The 19,152-nt window shown below is 45.7% G+C and overlaps 1 protein-coding gene across 1 annotated transcript in view; it reads right to left on the reverse strand.

Annotated features, from left to right (window-relative positions):
• Positions 1-19,152, reverse strand: part of saxo4 (stabilizer of axonemal microtubules 4) — a 253,673-nt gene that overhangs the window by 34,470 nt on the left and 200,051 nt on the right. The window contains exon 13 of the mRNA XM_068046860.1: positions 2,115-2,195. Coding sequence (XP_067902961.1) covers positions 2,117-2,195 — 79 coding nt within the window. The 3' untranslated portion in view covers positions 2,115-2,116. The remainder of the gene's footprint in view (positions 1-2,114; positions 2,196-19,152) is intronic.

Consider the following 19,152-nt stretch of genomic DNA (forward strand, 5'->3'; position numbering starts at 1 on the left):
CTAGCAGTGTATCAATACTGTGACCTTTCTTTTTCCTCGACAGGTCTTTCTGAAATGTTTTAATGGGTGCTGATACAATCACCAGCTCCAATATTCAGTCTGACAGCTCAGTTTCTGAGAAGTCACATTCATTGCCCTTAGTATGGCAGCTACTGATGAACTAGTCTATTGATCCCTGTGGCTGTTGCCTGTAGGACATCAATTCCAGGTGGTGAATTTGAAAATGTACTCTTAATTGGAGCTGATCTTTGAGAACTTTCTATATTTTTCATGGATCTTTCTGGTCCTCTTCAGATAAGCCTGAGATATTGACTCTGTGTAATCCCTCATTCCCAATTGCTATTAGTATTTTTACAGCCAGTTTTTCTGGTTCTGCAATTACTTGGTCAGTGAAGCATATCTACATTCTCTGTTTGAAAAGTTAGAACTTGGATAGGATATTCCTGGCCTTTCAGTTCATACTGGGAAATACATTATCCATATTTATTCTGTTCTTTTGCTTAAAACCTGCTTTAAGACTGGTTCTATGACTCTGTACTGCTTTCCCTTTAAAAAAAACTCTTGGCTGCTTTGATTGACAGCAGAAGGTGTTTAGCAGTACTTGTCTGTTTATCTAGCTTCCAGCACTCTAGTCTCTCTGTTTGCACAGCTGTGCAATAGGCATTTCAAATGCTCTTTTTCTCTCTGCTAGATTTTGTTTATACAGCCGTTCACTAGACAATTCTTCACCCTTGAGTGGTTTCATGGGATTTTAAACTGTGGCTGCGTGAACAAAGGCTGTTCATGCTTGAGTGATTTAATTTTTTTTATTAAAGCTTTCTCTATTTCGCTGAAGGAAGGTAGTTTTTAAAGCTGTTTTACCTGTGGTCTTCAATCCCAACCACCTGCAAGTTCCCCTCCAAGTCACACAACATCCTGACTTGGAACTATATCACCAGTCCTTCACTGTCGCTGGGTCAAAATCTTGGAACGTCCTCCCTAACAGCATTGTACCTTCACCACATGGACTGCAACACTTCAAGGCAGCAGCTCACCACTACCTTCTCAAAGGCAATAAATGCTAGCCTTGCCAGCAATGCTCACATCCCAAGAACAGAATTCAAAAAAAGTATGCTGATAATACTCAGCTCTACCTCTCCATCACCTCTCTTGATTCCATCACTCACTCTGTGCAATCAGATTGCTTGCCTGTCAGCCAATCTTGGATGAACTGCAATTTCCTTCAGCTAACATTGGGAAAAACTGAAGGAATTGTCTCTGGACCCTGGCTCAAACTTTATTCCCTTGGCAGCACCTCCATCACCCACCTTGACTGTTTTCTAAGGTTAAATCAGATTGCTCACAACCTTAATATTTAACCATAACTGTTTTAAAAAATATAAAATCAAAGACAAAAATTCAAATTTTTGTCACATCGTCATCCTTGGAAAGGTTTTGGCCATGATTTTAAGCAGTAGTAAAGTGTACATTCTTCTATATTTAAAGTATATGAACATCTTGATTACATTCCAGCCTGTTTCTGACTCCCAGGTATCCATTATTCTGTATGTATAAATCATCTAAACCCCTCAAATAAAAGCAAAATACTGTGGATGCTGGAAATCTGAAATAAAAACAGCAAGTGCTGGAAATACTCAAAAGGTCTGGCAGCATCTGGGGAGAGAGAACAGAGTTAATGTTTTAGGTCGATGGCCTTTCATCAGAACTGGAAGGTCATCAACATGTCAGACCTGCTGAGTATTTCCAGCACTTTTTGTTTTTATTTCTAAATACCTCAATTAGGTGCTGACCTGTAGCTACTTCCTATCTATTATGTTCTATATTAACTTCTTGAATCAGTCAATCCAGCCTTTAGCTCCCTTCAGTTATCAATCATTCTCTATTTACTTTCTGAAGAAAATTCTGGGAGTCTTTGTGGAGTAAAGAAAATCAACTCTGTATACTGACCAGCATATCTGGTGACCAGAATTTTTCTCTGGTACCCACAGTCTCCAATTTAGTTAATTTGCGGGAAACTGGTTCATGGCTGGCAACTTAGTGATGTTTAGTGCTGTGTTTTTAAGGTTACTGACACCCACTGGAATGTTTTAACTTCTGCAGAGAGCAGCACTTACCCTCAGAAGGTCAGTCCAGGTGGACGCAGTTTGTGATCATAAGTGTGATCATCATAGAATGTGTCAACAGACTTTATTGTCCTATCAAAAAGAGAAAAATGGGAAGCTCATTACTATTATTTTATGAATAAAAGGATTGTGGTTTCTTGTACAATAGTTACAGTTTGAACGAGTGCTCTAGAGTACACTTCTATATACAATTGTCTTACAACAAACAATACTACAATCTGATGGCTAAAATTAACATTTCACAAAAGGGGCTGTAGATGTGTGACATACTAAGTAGATTATTCAGTCACTGCACCCCAAAAGTTACTCATTGCTTGAAAGGCTCTTAAATTTAATGTTTTAATTCACTGAATATATATTGAATAATTACCTCAAAACAATGCAAAAGGTTTCAAACAAATCAATGATACAAATACAAGCAAACATTTTGCACATGCATTCACCTAGCTTCTGCCTGTACAGATGGGCAAGGAGAATGCAAACACAATGAGCTGAGAGTTCTATCGCTGTTTTTGTTGATGATAACATGACTACCATCTGAAAAACTGTAATCCGATCCAGGTTATAAAACATGATAGCAAAGTTGGATCAGTGCATGAACTATATATGAACTCATTAAATTAAGATCCTTGTAACTCCCAAGCATTTTATGCAATATACACATTTATACTTGCATTGTTAAAGAATGATGATTTATTTTTGAATCAGGAATGCTTTGTGTGGATTGTTTGAGTTGGGTCCAAAATTTTACTGCTTGTTGGGTTCCTCTGGCAGGACACTGTAAAATGAGGTTTGTGCTGTGTTGTTGCACCATTTTTCCCAGTGCAGTTTTATTTCATGTATAATCTTTCATGCTTCAAATAAGATTCTGTTGTAAAACATGGCCCAGTTTATGTCAATGAGGAATATTATTTTGAACAGGAAGCACTATGAAAAATCTCCTCTTACTCCAGGGAATAGACATCTGACCAGTACTGAAATTTTCATCCAACATTTCTTTCATTCTATCCTCAGGTAGTGATTCATTTTCATTCTAAGAACTTTGGCAGCACTTCGGGCACTGCAATCAGGTGACTTTTTTTTAATGAGTGAACCAGAGTCATGAAACCTGAGGTAGGGGCCACATGCCCTATTCTGATCCTGCTTTACCTGGTGCTTACTTGCATGCACTTTACAGTAAGAGCCAGTGGTCACTGATCAAAACAAGAAACCCCTCCCTAGCCCTTGGAAGGTTGAGCAATTGTAACATCTCAATATCCAGTTCAGCTAAGAATGACTAACTTGGGATATATTGTGAATCTTTCTAATCTGTGTGGTTCAGTATCATAACGTACATTTGAATTTATTAACTAAACCACTGGGGAAGTGTAGACGTTTTGTTGTTATTTTGGGGATCTATGATAGATATTCAGGATTGCAAATGAACCTACAAGAACCATTCTAATAAACCTGGCACATGTTCATTGCTCTCTTTTGGCTTTGTGGTTCGACATGGTGAATCTCCAGCAAGATCTCAATAACGTAAGGGAATACATAATTCTAACTTTACTTCAGAGTACCAGGATAAATATTTGCTAATATTTGCCAATAAACAACTATGACAACTTGCATTTACTTTAATGTAGTAAAATGTACCATTGTACTTCACAGGAGCATTATGAAACAAAATTTAGCAGCGAGCTACTTCAGGAGATATTAGGGCAGAAGACCAAAGCTTGATGAAATAGGTAGATTTTAAAGGAGGAAAGGAAGGTAGACCGGTAAAGAGGTTTAGGGAGGGAATTCCAGAGATTAGGGCCTTGGCAGTCGAAGCATAGCTGCCAATGGCGGAGCAGTTAAAACTGGGGATGCGCAAGAGGCCAGAGCTGGAGGAGCTCAGATATTTTGAAGGGTTGTAGGGCTGGAGGAGGTTAGCGAGATAGGGAGGGGCTGAGCCTATGGAGTTACTTGCAAATAAGAATGAGAATTTTAAACTCGAGGCATTGCTCAACCGTTGACCAATGTAGGTCAGCAAGCATGGGAGCAATGGGTGAATGAGATTTGGTGCGAGTTAGGAAACAGACAGCAGAGTTTTGGATGAACTTAAGTTTATGAAGGGTGGAGATGACTGCCTAGCCAGGAGTGTATTGAAATAGCCAAGTCTAGTGGTTACAAAGGCATAGATAAGGATTTCAGCAGCAAATGAGCTAAGGTAAGAGTGGAGTCGGGCAATATTATGGAAGTGGAAGTAAGTGGTTTTAGTGTTGGTGTGGATATGTGGTAAGAAATTCATCTCTGGGTCAAATATGACACCAAAGTTGCAAACAGTCTAGTTCAAAGCCAGACGGTTGCCAGGAAGAGGAATAGACTCAGTGGCTAGGGAACAGAGTTTATGCCAGGACCCGAAGACAATGGCCTTGGTCTTTCCAATATTTAGTTGAAGGAAGTTTCTACTCAGCCAGTACTGGGTGTCGGACAAACAGTGTGACAATTTAGAAACAGTAGAGGGGTCGGGAAAACTAACTATATGGGAGCATACCTGGAGAGAAGCTCTTCTTTTCAATATGAGAAGTCTAAGGGACGAGTTTCTCAAGTATTCAAGATTTCTTATGGAATAAATTAAACTCTGATAATTTGTTTTATTCTTTCATGGGAGCAGGCATTGCTGGCAAGGCCAGCATTCATTGCCCATCCCTAAATAACCTTGAGAAGGTTGTGGTTAGCCGACTTCTTGAACTGCTGCAGTCCCTCTGGTGTGGGTACTCCTACAGTGCTGTTAGGAAGGGAGTTCCAGGATTTTGATCTAGCGACAGTGAAGGAACGGTATGTGCTTGGAGGAGAACTTGCAGGTGGTGGTGTTTCCATGCATCTGCTGCCCTTGTCCTTCTAGGTGGTAGAGGTCGCAGGTTTGGAAGGTATTGTTGAAGGAGCCTTGATGAGTTGCTGGAGTGCATCTTGTTGATGGTACACCCTGCTACCACTGTGCGTCAATGGTGGAGGGAGTGAATGTTTAAGTTGGTGGATGGGGTGCCGATCAAGTGGACTGCTTTGTCCTGGATCATGTCGAGCTTCTTGAGTGTTGTTGGAGTTGTGCTGATCCAGACAAGTGGAGAATATTCTATCACACTCCTGACTTGTGCCTTGTCGATGGTGGACATGCTTTAGGGAGTAAGGAAGTGAGTTACTCACTTCAGAAATCCCAGTCTCTGACTTGCTCTTGTAGCTACAGTATTTATATGGCTGGTCCAGTTCAGTTTCTGGACAATGGTAAACCCTAGGATGTTGATTGTGGGGGAATTCAGCGATGGACATGCCGTCGAATGTCAAGGGGAGATGGTTAGACTATCTCTTGTTGGAGATTAGATTAGATTAGATTAGAGATACAGCACTGAAACAGGCCCTTCGGCCCACTGAGTCTGTGCCGACCATCAACCACCCAGTTATATTAATCCTACACTAATCCCACATTCCTACCAAACATCCCCCACCTGACGCTATATTTCCCTACCACCTACCTATATTAGTGACAATTTATGAAGGCCAATTTACCTACCAACTTGCAAGTCTTTTGGCTTGTGGGAGGAAACCGGAGCACCCGGAGAAAACCCACGCAGACACAGGGAGAACTTGCAAACTCCACACAGGCAGTACCCAGAATCGAACCCGGGTCCCTGGAGCTGTGAGGCTGCAGTGCTAACCACTACGCCACTGTGCCTGGCACTTTTGTGGCACAAATGTTATTTGCCACTTATCAGCCCAAGTCTGAATGTTGTCCAGGTCTCACTGCATATGAACATGGACTGCTTCAGTATCTGAGGAGCTGTTGATGGTACTGAAGAATGTGCAATCATCAGCAAACATCCCCACTTCTGACCTTATAATGTTTGAGAGTGTCACAAATTTGAGTCTCGGAGGTCATGGGGGTCATGTTTAGAAGAGGGAATGTGTACAGACAGTTTAGGTTCAACTACTTCACGCAGAGGATGGTGAATGTGTTGAATGGAATGCCCAGGGAGTCAGTGAGAGCAGCTCATGTGCAAACCTTTAAGGCAGAATGTGACAGATATTTGTTAAAGTGAGAAATTGAGAGGTTTTAGGTTTTGGGACTGATCAGGTGGATCACAGAGTCTTTTCCAGTCCTATACTTTCTTATGTTTCTATATTTTGAAGGATGGACCACTTCCTGCTGGGGTCATTCCCTGCAGCCCAATCAGGCACAGAATTAATGTCAATATGCCAAATGGCACATTCATTATGTACAATGCACGCAAGATCAAAATGTTTGCTCTCCACACTTGTGGGATGAGAAGTGACTGGGAGGTCTTTTGTGTACAGTTTTAGCTCTGAATTGACAGCTTTGACAGTGGTCGGAGGGAACACGAGGGATAATTTTAGCCGAATCTACTCACTGGAAATCTGATGGGAAAGGATTGGATGCCCAGTTTCCCCAAACAATTTTACTTGCCACTGACGTAAAATATAAAGGTCCTAAAAGGTTCTCTACGTATTTTTTATTGGAGTCAGAAGGAGGAGGAGTGGCCCTCAATTCATGCCTGGCACTGACAGATTTGGGCCTCATTCCATGTAAACTTGTTTGAAAATTATATGGAACCTATTATGGCTGTTTATTCTGCCACGCAAGTTACAGAAGTGCACAAAGCAAAAACATCCTGTTTAGGGCTGGCACCTTTTGTCTTAGTTGAAATTGCTTCCTGTGCTAGAAATTGTAAATGGAAAATTACTCCCTTCATTGCATTGAAATATTTCTTTTTGGAATCCATTAATCTGTCAGAGCACAGGACGTTAACGTAAACATAATCCTGAAAGGTTGGTGCTTGCTTCATTGACTTTAGTTCAGACATATACTGAATATATTTAAGGGGATTGATTCATGCCAACTAGACTTTAAGAGTCAGAGTTCACCTACCATATCTACTGGCATTTGTTTCTGCATAAGAGTGTGCTTCTCCAAAGAGGCAATGCAGCATCTCTGTGACCTGCAAGAAGACCAAAGCCACACATGTCCTACCAATGCTCTCTCAGTATCTATGAAAGTGACCACCACCCTCAGATTTTGTGGCAAGTTCATTTCAGGCAGCCTCTGGTCATTTCTGTAAAATCAGCCAGGAACCAGTACGGCATGCATTTGTCAAGTTGCTGGTAGCCTTTACAGTAGAGCAGCTCATTTCAAAACTTTTGGAATTACAAAAGCAAAGAAATAGGGCCTATAGCTTTATGGAGTTTATGTCTTCCCCAAGGTCAGAATACATACTATGGTACTTAAATTGCAATGAGAGTGCCTACACACACTGACTGAGTGACTTCAACAGGAAGGGATTCCACTTCCTCAATGTCCTTACCCGGTCTTCCCTGATCTTTTCAAGGAAGAGGATAAAATCAACAGATGGCTTCTGGGTGACAAAGCATACATCTTGCTCCCACTGCTGATGACCCCTATCAGAGTTCCTGAACAGCAGCAGAAGAGCACTGCCATGAGGCCACTTCCAGGCTGGTGGTCAAATGGACCATTGAGGTGTTGAAAGTGTATTATCATTACCTGGATCGGTTGGGAGAGGATCTGCAGTATGCTCCAGATATGGTGTCCAGAACAGTAATACGCTGCTGTGCCCTTCACAATTTTGTATTTCAGGAAGTGTTGCACTTCGCTATAGTTGATGAGGAGTCCCTTGCACAGGTAGATCCAGAACTACATGGAACAGACTATCAGTATGATGTGAATTTGGAGGAGCCCTTGTTAACTGCTACCAGGATCCTCAGAAGATAGACTATCTCATAAAGTCTTCTTGTCTATATAATTCAATGTACCTTTGATACCAAAGCCCACCTTCATAGAACATAGAACATTACAGCGCAGTACCGGCCCTTCAGCCCTCGATGTTGCGCCGACCTGTGAAACCATCTGACCTACACTATTCCATTTTCATCCATATGTCTATCCAATGACCACTTAAATGCCCTTAAAGTTGGCGAGTCTACTACTGTTGCAGGCAGGGCGTTCCACGCCCCTACTACTCTCTGTGTAAAGAAACTACCTCTGACATCTGTCCTATATCTATCACCCCTCAACTTAAAGCTATGTCCCCTCGTGTTTGCCATCACCATCCGAGGAAAAAGGCTCCCACTATCCACCCTGTCCAGCCCTCTGATTATCTTATATGTCTCTATTAAGTCACCTCTTCTCCTCCTTCTCTCTAACGAAAACAACCTCAAGTCCCTCAGCCTTTCCTCGTAAGACCTTCCCTCCATACCAGGCAACATCCTAGTAAATCTCCTCTGCACCTTTTCCAAAGCTTCCACATCCTTCCTATAATGCGGTGACCAGAACTGCACGCAATACTCCAGGTGCGGCCGCACCAGAGTTCTGTACAGCTGCAGCATGACCTCGTGGCTCCTAAACTCGATCCCCCTACTAATAAAAGCTAACACACCATATGCCTTCTTAACAGCCCTATTAACCTGGGTGGAAACTTTCAGGGATTTATGTACCTGGACACCAAGATCTCTCTGCTCATCTACACTACCAAGAATCTTCCCATTAGCCCAGTATTCTGCAATCCTGTTACTCCTTCCGAAGTGAATCACCTCACACTTTTCCGCATTAAACTCCATTTGCCATCTCACAGCCCAGCTCTGCAGCCTATCTATGTCCCTCTGTAACCTACAACATCCTTCGGCACTATCCACAACTCCACCGACCTTCGTGTCATCCGCAAATTTACTAACCCACCCTTCTACACCCTCATCCAGGTCATTTATAAAAATGACAAACAGCAGTGGCCCCAAAACAGATCCTTGCGGTACACCACTAGTAACTAAACTCCAGGATGAACATTTGCCATCAACCACCACCCTCTGTCTTCTTTCAGCTAGCCAATTTCTGATCCAAAGCACTAATTCACCTTCAATCCCATACATCTGTATTTTCTGCAATAGCCTACCGTGGGGAACATTATCAAACGCCTTACTGAAATCCATATAGACCACATCCACGGCTTTACCCTCATCTACCTGTTTAGTTACCTTGTCAAAAAACTCAATAAGATTTGTGAGGCACGACCTACCCTTCACAAAACCGTGCTGACTATCTCTAATGAACTTATTCTTTTCAAGATGATTATAAATCCTATCTCTGAAAACCTTTTCCAACATTTTACCCACAACCGAAGTAAGGCTCACAGGTCTATAATTACCTCTTACAAATAAAAGGACATTCCTTCAACCCACTACTCACCCTACAACATGATAATACATCAGCGCTATTTTTCCCAACATGGCCATGCCAGAAATCATCACCAGAGGGAATAATTCAGCACCATTGTGCACCCTTTCCTGTATGACTGTAACCTCCATGAATAAAAAGTGTTACGCCAGTGCAACTTATGGAAAGTGTAAACAATCATCCTATTCTTTCCTAACACCATGCCTTCCCTAGGTACTTACACATGCCTTTTGTTACCCATTCCAGCACTTCTTCATTGTACCACCTAAGGGCTTGGATCGTAGGACATGATTGACTACTCATGCTGAAAGGTCATGGGAATGGTAATCGTCATCTACTAACTGCTGATTCCTGGTGTGGAATGCTGCTGACTGCATTTCTGAAGGATTCTCCTAAGCAGCCAGCTCTTGCACCACCTCCCCATATTTCAGTATAATGGTTCGCTCACAAAAGAAAGCTATAGACTCAAGAGTCACACAGTTGCTTCATATCCTCAAAGGTTAACCTCATAGCCTGCATATAGGTATGATGTCCCTTAAACATGCTGCTTTTCAGGCAAGTCCCTATTTGTTTTGTGTCCCACAACTCTTTTAGTAGTGTCCATCTTCTTCTCAGCCTCCTCTAGGACGGTAACTCCTCCTCACCCACTATCCATTCTTTTGGGTATCTCGTGCTTTATAGATCACAGTACCACTTCTTTGGTACCACTGATTAATTCCCCCAACTGAGTGAAAGTCTCTGAGCTGGTGCCTGGCAGAGAGGAAGCAAGTATCACAGGTGGGAAGTTGGGGAGGATGAAAATGGGGCAAGACGAAGAAGCTACAATTTGTGGGTGCACTGTTCCTCATCCTCATCTTGTTCATCATTGTCATCATAAGCAATATGGGAGAATTTACTTCCTTGCCACTTCTAATCTTCATCATCACGACCTTCTTCCCCCTGTCTCCAACGTGTTGTTCAGTGGATCTGTAGCAAAGGAGGGTAGAAAACCTGTTGCCCCTTGGTGCTTCAGTGATCACAATTCTATAAACAATAACATTGATAAGACATGCAGTGAAGAGCAAGCATTGTCCCTCTGGTCTGCTGCTGGGAAGTGCAAGTTGGAGTTTCTTTTTAAAGTGTGCATTGGAGTTTCTATGTAGTTCAGGGTCTTACACTAACAACTGCATCAATGGGAATTACATGAGCAGACCCTAGTTGCAACTCTCTCTGCAGGCCAATGATGGGCATATTTTTTAAAGGTACAGCAGCCATGCGACTCATTTCAAGGAAATTCTTGACCATTGGTTGTAGCTGCAGCTTAAGCTGTGATGGGTTCATATCCTGCAGCACTCCAACTGTAACTCGTTCTTTTTGTACCTCGTACATGAGGCCATCGGTTTACAATTTTCACAGCAAACCAGTTTGTATTGCATAACATAATCCACTAAAGCACTAAAAGACTGAAATCCAATGTAATAGAAAGGAATTTAGCTAATTCAGCTGCCTTGAAACTGCAACCTTGACCACAGGATTGGGGGGAGTTGAAGAGGAATTTTTTCACACAGAGGGTGATGGGGGTCTGGAACTCAATGCCTGACAGAGTGGTAGAGACACAAACCCTCAACACATTTAAAAACACTTGGATATGCAGTTGAGGTGCGATAACCGACAAGGCTATGAACCAAGTTCTGGGAAATGGGATGAGGCTGGATAGCTCTTTCATGCTGGCATAGGCATGTTGGGCTGAGTGCCTCCTTCTCTGCAAGAAACCTTTCTACGTTTCTATGATTTCTCAGCTACTTTTCATTATACATTTTTTTTGAGTTATTAGTTCTTTTGGGGTGGTGTCAGCTTGTTTTTTTTCTGTGAAATATTCAACAGAATCGCTAATGTTCCATTTTCCACCCACTCTAGTTCTGATTTTCTAGATTATATATCATATGAAACAATGCCGTCACACATCCCCCTCAGTTCATTACTCAATTTTTGGGGGAGGGAAGGAAGGAAAGAGAGGGAGAAATGGACAGAGAAGTCCCTTGAGATAATCTCAAATAATTATCGGAAAAATAGCAGAGTCAAGGTGATGAAAACAATTCTAAGATTCTCTTAAATCTATTACATATCTGCTACAATAATTTGCAATCTAATCTCCCTTTGCTGGTTGCTCATGCCTTGACAGCATACTGATGATTTGTTGCTATTTTCTGCTAAAGTATCATTGGCTTTCTTCCTTTTAACTTCCCTTAATGCCTTAGTCATCTATTGCTAGGGATTTGCTGTCACTGAATGGAGATCTGCTGAAGTGACACAATCTGGACAATGTTGACACAAAGCACAGACAGCAGACATGAGGAATCACAGCACAGACTTCAGAGACACGAGAGCTCACAGTACAGTCTCCAGGGACACGAGAGATCACAGCGCAGGCTCCAGGGACATAAGAGATCACAACACAGTCTCCAGGGACACGAGAGATCACAGCGCAGCCTCCAGGGTCCCGAGAGATCACAGTACAGGCTCCAGGGGCCCGAAAGATGACAGCACAGGCTCCAGGGACATGGAAGATCACAGCACAGGCTCCAGAGACACGAGAGATCACAGCACAGGCTCCAGGGTCCCGAAGGATCACAGCACAGGATCCAGGGACATGAGAGATCACCCGACAGGCTCCAGGGTCCCGTAAGATCACAGGACAGGTAGGAGGGTCCCAATAGATCAGAGCACAGGCTCCAGGGACATGAGAGATCATAGCACAGGCTCCAGGGACATGAGAGATCACAGCACAGACTCCTGGGACATTAGAGATCACAACACAGACTCCAGGGACAAGAGATATCACAGCACAGACACCTGGGACATTAGAGATCACAACACAGACTCCAGGGACAAGAGATATCACAGCACAGACACCTGGGACATGAGAGATCACAGCACAGACTCCTGGGACATGAGAGATCACAACACAGACTCCAGGGACATAAGAGATCACAACACAGACTCCAGGGACATGAGCGATCACAGCACAGACTGCAGGGACATGAGAGATCACAACACAGGCTCCAAGGACAAGAGAGATCACAGCACAGATTCCTGGGACATGAGAGATCACAGCACAGACTCCTGGGACATTAGAGATCACAGCACAGACTGCAGGAACATGAGAGATCACAACACAGTCTCCAGGGACATAAGAGATCACAACACAGGCTCCAGGAACATGAGAGATCACAACAGAGGCTCCAGGGACATGAGAGATCACAACACAGACTCCAGGGACATGAGAGATCACAACACAGGCTCCAGGGACATGAGAGATGACAACACAGACTCCAGCGACATGAGAGATCACAACACAGACTCCGGGGACAAGAGAGATCACAACACAGACTCCTGGGATGTGAAAGATCACAACACAGACTCCAGGGACATGAGGGATCACAACACAGACTCCTGGGACATGAGAGATCACAACACAGACTCCGGGGACAAGAGAGATCACAACACAGACTCCTGGGATGTGAAAGATCACAACACAGACTCCAGGGACATGAGGGATCACAACACAGACTCCTGGGACATGAGAGATCACAACACAGGCTCCAGGGACATGAGAGATCACAGCACAGACTCCTCGGACACGAGAGTTCACAACACAGACTCCAGGGACATAAGAGATCACAGCACAGACTCCTGGGACATGAGAGATCACAACACAGACTCCAGGGACATGAGAGATCACAACACAGACTCCTGGGACATGAGAGATCACAACACAGGCTCCAGGGACATGAGAGATCACAGCACAGAATCCTCAGACACGAGAGTTCACAACACAGACTCCAGGGACATTCGAGATCACAAAACACACTCCAGTGACATGAGAGATCACAGCACAGACTCCTCGGACACGAGACTTCACAACACAGACTCCTGGGACATGAGAGATCACAACACAGGCTCCAGGGACATGACAGATCACAGCACAGACTCCGCGGACAGAAGAGTTCACAACACAGACTCCCGGGACATAAGAGATCACAGCACAGACTCCTGGGACGTTAGAGATCACAACACAGACTCCACGGACATGAGTGATCACAGCACAGACTCCAGGGACAAGAGTGATCACAGAACAGACTCCCCGGACATGAGAGATCACAGCACAGACTCCTGGGACATAAGAGATCACAGCACAGGCTCCAGGGACATGAGAGATCACAGCACAGACTCCTGGGACATAAGAGATCACAGCACAGGCTCCAGGGACATGAGAGATCACAGCACAGACTCCTGGGACATAAGAGATCACAGCACAGTCTACAGGGACATAAGAGATCACAGCACAGGCTCCAGGGACATGAGAGATCACAGCACAGACTCCAGGGACATGAGAGATCACAACACAGAATCCTGGGACATGAGAGATCACAACACAGACTGCAGGGACATGAGAGCTCACAACACAGACTCAAGGGACATGAGAGATCACAACACAGACTCCAGCGACATGAACGATCACAGCACAGACTCCAGGGACATAAGAGATCACAGCACAGGCTCCAGGGACATGAGAGATCACAACATAGACTCCAGGGACTTGCGAGATCACAACACAGACTCCAGGGACATGAGAGATCACAACACAGACTCCTGGGACATGAGAGATCACAACACAGGCTCCAGGGACATGAGAGATCACAGCACAGAATCCTCAGACACGAGAGTTCACAACACAGACTCCAGGGACATTCGAGATCACAAAACACACTCCAGTGACATGAGAGATCACAGCACAGACTCCTCGGACACGAGACTTCACAACACAGACTCCTGGGACATGAGAGATCACAACACAGGCTCCAGGGACATGACAGATCACAGCACAGACTCCGCGGACAGAAGAGTTCACAACACAGACTCCCGGGACATAAGAGATCACAGCACAGACTCCTGGGACGTTAGAGATCACAACACAGACTCCACGGACATGAGTGATCACAGCACAGACTCCAGGGACAAGAGTGATCACAGAACAGACTCCCCGGACATGAGAGATCACAGCACAGACTCCTGGGACATAAGAGATCACAGCACAGGCTCCAGGGACATGAGAGATCACAGCACAGACTCCTGGGACATAAGAGATCACAGCACAGGCTCCAGGGACATGAGAGATCACAGCACAGACTCCTGGGACATAAGAGATCACAGCACAGTCTACAGGGACATAAGAGATCACAGCACAGGCTCCAGGGACATGAGAGATCACAGCACAGACTCCAGGGACATGAGAGATCACAACACAGAATCCTGGGACATGAGAGATCACAACACAGACTGCAGGGACATGAGAGCTCACAACACAGACTCAAGGGACATGAGAGATCACAACACAGACTCCAGCGACATGAACGATCACAGCACAGACTCCAGGGACATAAGAGATCACAGCACAGGCTCCAGGGACATGAGAGATCACAACATAGACTCCAGGGACTTGCGAGATCACAACACAGACTCCAGGGACATAAGATATCACAGCACAGACTCAAGGGACATGAGAGATCACAACACAGACTCCAGGGACATGAGAGATCACAGCACAGACTCCAGGGACATAAGATATCACAGCACAGACTCAAGGGACATGAGAGATCACAACACAGACTCCAGGGACATAAGATATCACAGCACAGACTCAAGGGACATAAGAGATCACAGCACAGGCTCCAGGGACATGAGAGATCACAACACAGACTCCAGGGACATGAGAGATCACAACACAGACTCCAGGGACATGAGAGATCACAGCACAGACTCCAGGGACATAAGAGATCACAGCACAGGCTCCAGGGACATAAGAGATCACAGCACAGACTCCAGGGACATGAGAGATCACAACACAGACTCCAGGGACATGAGAGATCACAGCACAGACTCCAGGGACATGAAAGATCACAACACAGAATCCTGGGACATGAGAGATCACAGCACAGACACCTGGGACATGAGAGATCACAACACAGACTCCAGGGACATGAGAGATCACAGCACAGACTCCAGGGACATGAGAGATCACAACACAGACTCCAGGGACATAAGATATCACAGCACAGACTCCAGGGACATGAGAGATCACAGCACAGACTCCAGGGACTTGAGAGATCACAACACAGACTCAGGGACAAGAGAGATCACAACACAGACTCCAGGGACATGAGAGATCACAGCACAGACTCCAGGGACTTGAGAGATCACAACACAGACTCCAGGGACATGAGAGATCACAGCACAGACTCCAGGGACTTGAGAGATCACAACACAGACTGCAGGGACTTGAGAGATCACAACACTGACTCCAGGGACGAGAGATCACAGCACAGACTCCAGGGACTAGAGAGATCACAACACAGACTCCAGGGACATGAGAGATCACAACACAGACTGCAGGGACTTGAGAGATCACAACACAGACTCCAAGGACAAGAGAGATCACAGCACAGATTCCTGGGACATGAGAGATCACAACACAGACTCCAGGGACATGAGAGATCACAACACAGACTGCAGGGACTTGAGAGATCACAACACAGACTCCAAGGACAAGAGAGATCACAGCACAGATTCCTGGGACATGAGAGATCACAGCACAGACTCCAAGGACAAGACAGATCACAGCACAGATTCCTGGGACATGAGAGATCACAGCACAGACTCCTGGGACATTAGAGATCACAGCACAGACTCCTGGGACATGAGAGATCACAACACAGGCTCCAGGAACATGAGAGATCACAACAGAGGCTCCAGGGACATGAGTGATCACAACACAGACTCCTGGGACATGAGAGATCACAGCACAGGCTCCATGGACATGAGAGATGACAACACAGACTCCAGCGACATGAGAGATCACAACACAGACTCCGGGGACAAGAGAGATCACAGCACAGACTCCTGGGACATGAGAGATCACAGCACAGACTCCTGGGATGTGAAAGATCACAACACAGACTCCAGGGACATGAGAGATCACAGCACAGACTCCTCGGACACGAGAGTTCACAACACAGACTCCAGGGACATAAGAGATCACAGCACAGACTCCTGGGACATGAGAGATCACAACACAGACTCCAGGGACATGGGAGATCACAGCACAGACTCCTCGGACACGAGAGTTCACAACACAGACTCCAGGGACATAAGAGATCACAGCACAGACTCCTGGGACATGAGAGATCACAACACAGACTCCAGGGACATGAGAGATCACAACACAGACTCCTGGGACATGGGAGATCACAGCACAGACTCCTCGGACACGAGAGTTCACAACACAGACTCCAGGGACATAAGAGATCACAGCACAGACTCCTGGGACATGAGAGATCACAACACAGACTCCAGGGACATGAGAGATCACAACACAGACTCCTGGGACATGAGAGATCACAACACAGGCTCCAGGGACATGAGAGATCACAACACAGACTCCTCGGACACGAGACTTCACAACACAGACTCCTGGGACATGAGAGATCACAACACAGGCTCCAGGGACATGACAGATCACAGCACAGACTCCGCGGACAGAAGAGATCACAACACAGACTCCTGGGACATAAGAGATCACAACACAGGCTCCACGGACATGAGAGATCACAGCACAGACTCCTGGGACATAAGAGATCACAGCACAGGCTCCAGGGACATGAGAGATCACAGCACAGACTCCAGGGACATGAAAGATCACAGCACAGACTCCTGGGACATAAGAGATCACAGCACAGTCTACAGGGACATAAGAGATCACAGCACAGGCTCCAGGGACATGAGAGATCACAGCACAGACTCCAGGGACATGAGAGATCACAGCACAGACTCCTGGGACATGACAGATCACAACACAGGCGCCAGGGACATGAGAGATCACAACACAGACTCCAGGGACATGAGAGATCACAGCACAGACTCCTGGGACATGACAGATCACAACACAGGCGCCAGGGACATGAGAGATCACAACACAGACTCCTGGGACATGAGAGATCACAACACAGACTCCAGGGACATGAGAGATCACAGCACAGACACCAGGGACGAGAGATCACAACACAAACTCCAGGGACATGAGAGATCACAGCACATACTCCAGGGACATGAGAGATCACAAGATTGACTCCAGGGACTTGCGAGATCACAACACAGACTCCAGGGACATGAGAGATCACAACATTGACTCCAGGGACATGAGAGATCACAGCACAGACTCCTGGGATGTGAAAGATCACAACACAGACTCCAGGGACTTGAGAGATCACAACACAGACTCCTGGGACATGAGAGATCACAACACAGGCTCCAGGGACATGAGAGATCACAGCACAGACTCCTGGGACATGAGAGATCACAGCACAGACTCCAGGGACATGAGAGATCACAACACAGACTCTTGGGACATGAGAGATCACAGCACAGAATCCTCAGACACGAGAGTTCACAACACAGACTCCAGGGCCATAAGAGATCACAGCACAGACTCCTGGGACATTCGAGATCACAACACAGACTCTTGGGACATGAGAGATCACAGCACAGACTCCTGGGACATTCGAGATCACAACACACACTCCAGTGACATGAGAGATCACAGCACAGACTCCTCGGACACGAGACTTCACAACACAGACTCCTGGGACATGAGAGATCACAACACAGGCTCCAGGGACATGAGAGATCAGAGCACAGACTCCTGGGACAGAAGAGTTCACAACACAGACTCCCGGGACATAAGAGATCACAGCACAGACTCCTGGGACATTAGAGGTCACAACACAGGCTCCACGGACATGAGAGATCACAACACAGACTCCAGGGAGATGAGTGATCACAACACAGACTCCAGCGACATGAGAGATCACAACACAGACTCCGGGGACAAGAGAGATCACAGCACAGACTCCTGGGACATGAGAGATCACAGCACAGACTCCTGGGATGTGAAAGATCACAACACAGACTCCAGGGACATGAGAGATCACAGCACAGACTCCTCGGACACGAGAGTTCACAACACAGACTCCAGGGACATAAGAGATCACAGCACAGACTCCTGGGACATGAGAGATCACAACACAGACTCCAGGGACATGGGAGATCACAGCACAGACTCCTCGGACACGAGAGTTCACAACACAGACTCCAGGGACATAAGAGATCACAGCACAGACTCCTGGGACATGAGAGATCACAACACAGACTCCAGGGACATGAGAGATCACAACACAGACTCCTGGGACATGGGAGATCACAGCACAGACTCCTCGGACACGAGAGTTCACAACACAGACTCCAGGGACATAAGAGATCACAGCACAGACTCCTGGGACATGAGAGATCACAACACAGACTCCAGGGACATGAGAGATCACAACACAGACTCCTGGGACATGAGAGATCACAACACAGGCTCCAGGGACATGAGAGATCACAACACAGACTCCTCGGACACGAGACTTCACAACACAGACTCCTGGGACATGAGAGATCACAACACAGGCTCCAGGGACATGACAGATCACAGCACAGACTCCGCGGACAGAAGAGATCACAACACAGACTCCTGGGACATAAGAGATCACAACACAGGCTCCACGGACATGAGAGATCACAGCACAGACTCCTGGGACATAAGAGATCACAGCACAGGCTCCAGGGACATGAGAGATCACAGCACAGACTCCAGGGACATGAAAGATCACAGCACAGACTCCTGGGACATAAGAGATCACAGCACAGTCTACAGGGACATAAGAGATCACAGCA

Source organism: Heterodontus francisci, chromosome 14 (genome assembly GCF_036365525.1).
Source record: "Heterodontus francisci isolate sHetFra1 chromosome 14, sHetFra1.hap1, whole genome shotgun sequence".
Classification (NCBI taxonomy): Eukaryota; Metazoa; Chordata; class Chondrichthyes; order Heterodontiformes; family Heterodontidae; genus Heterodontus; species Heterodontus francisci.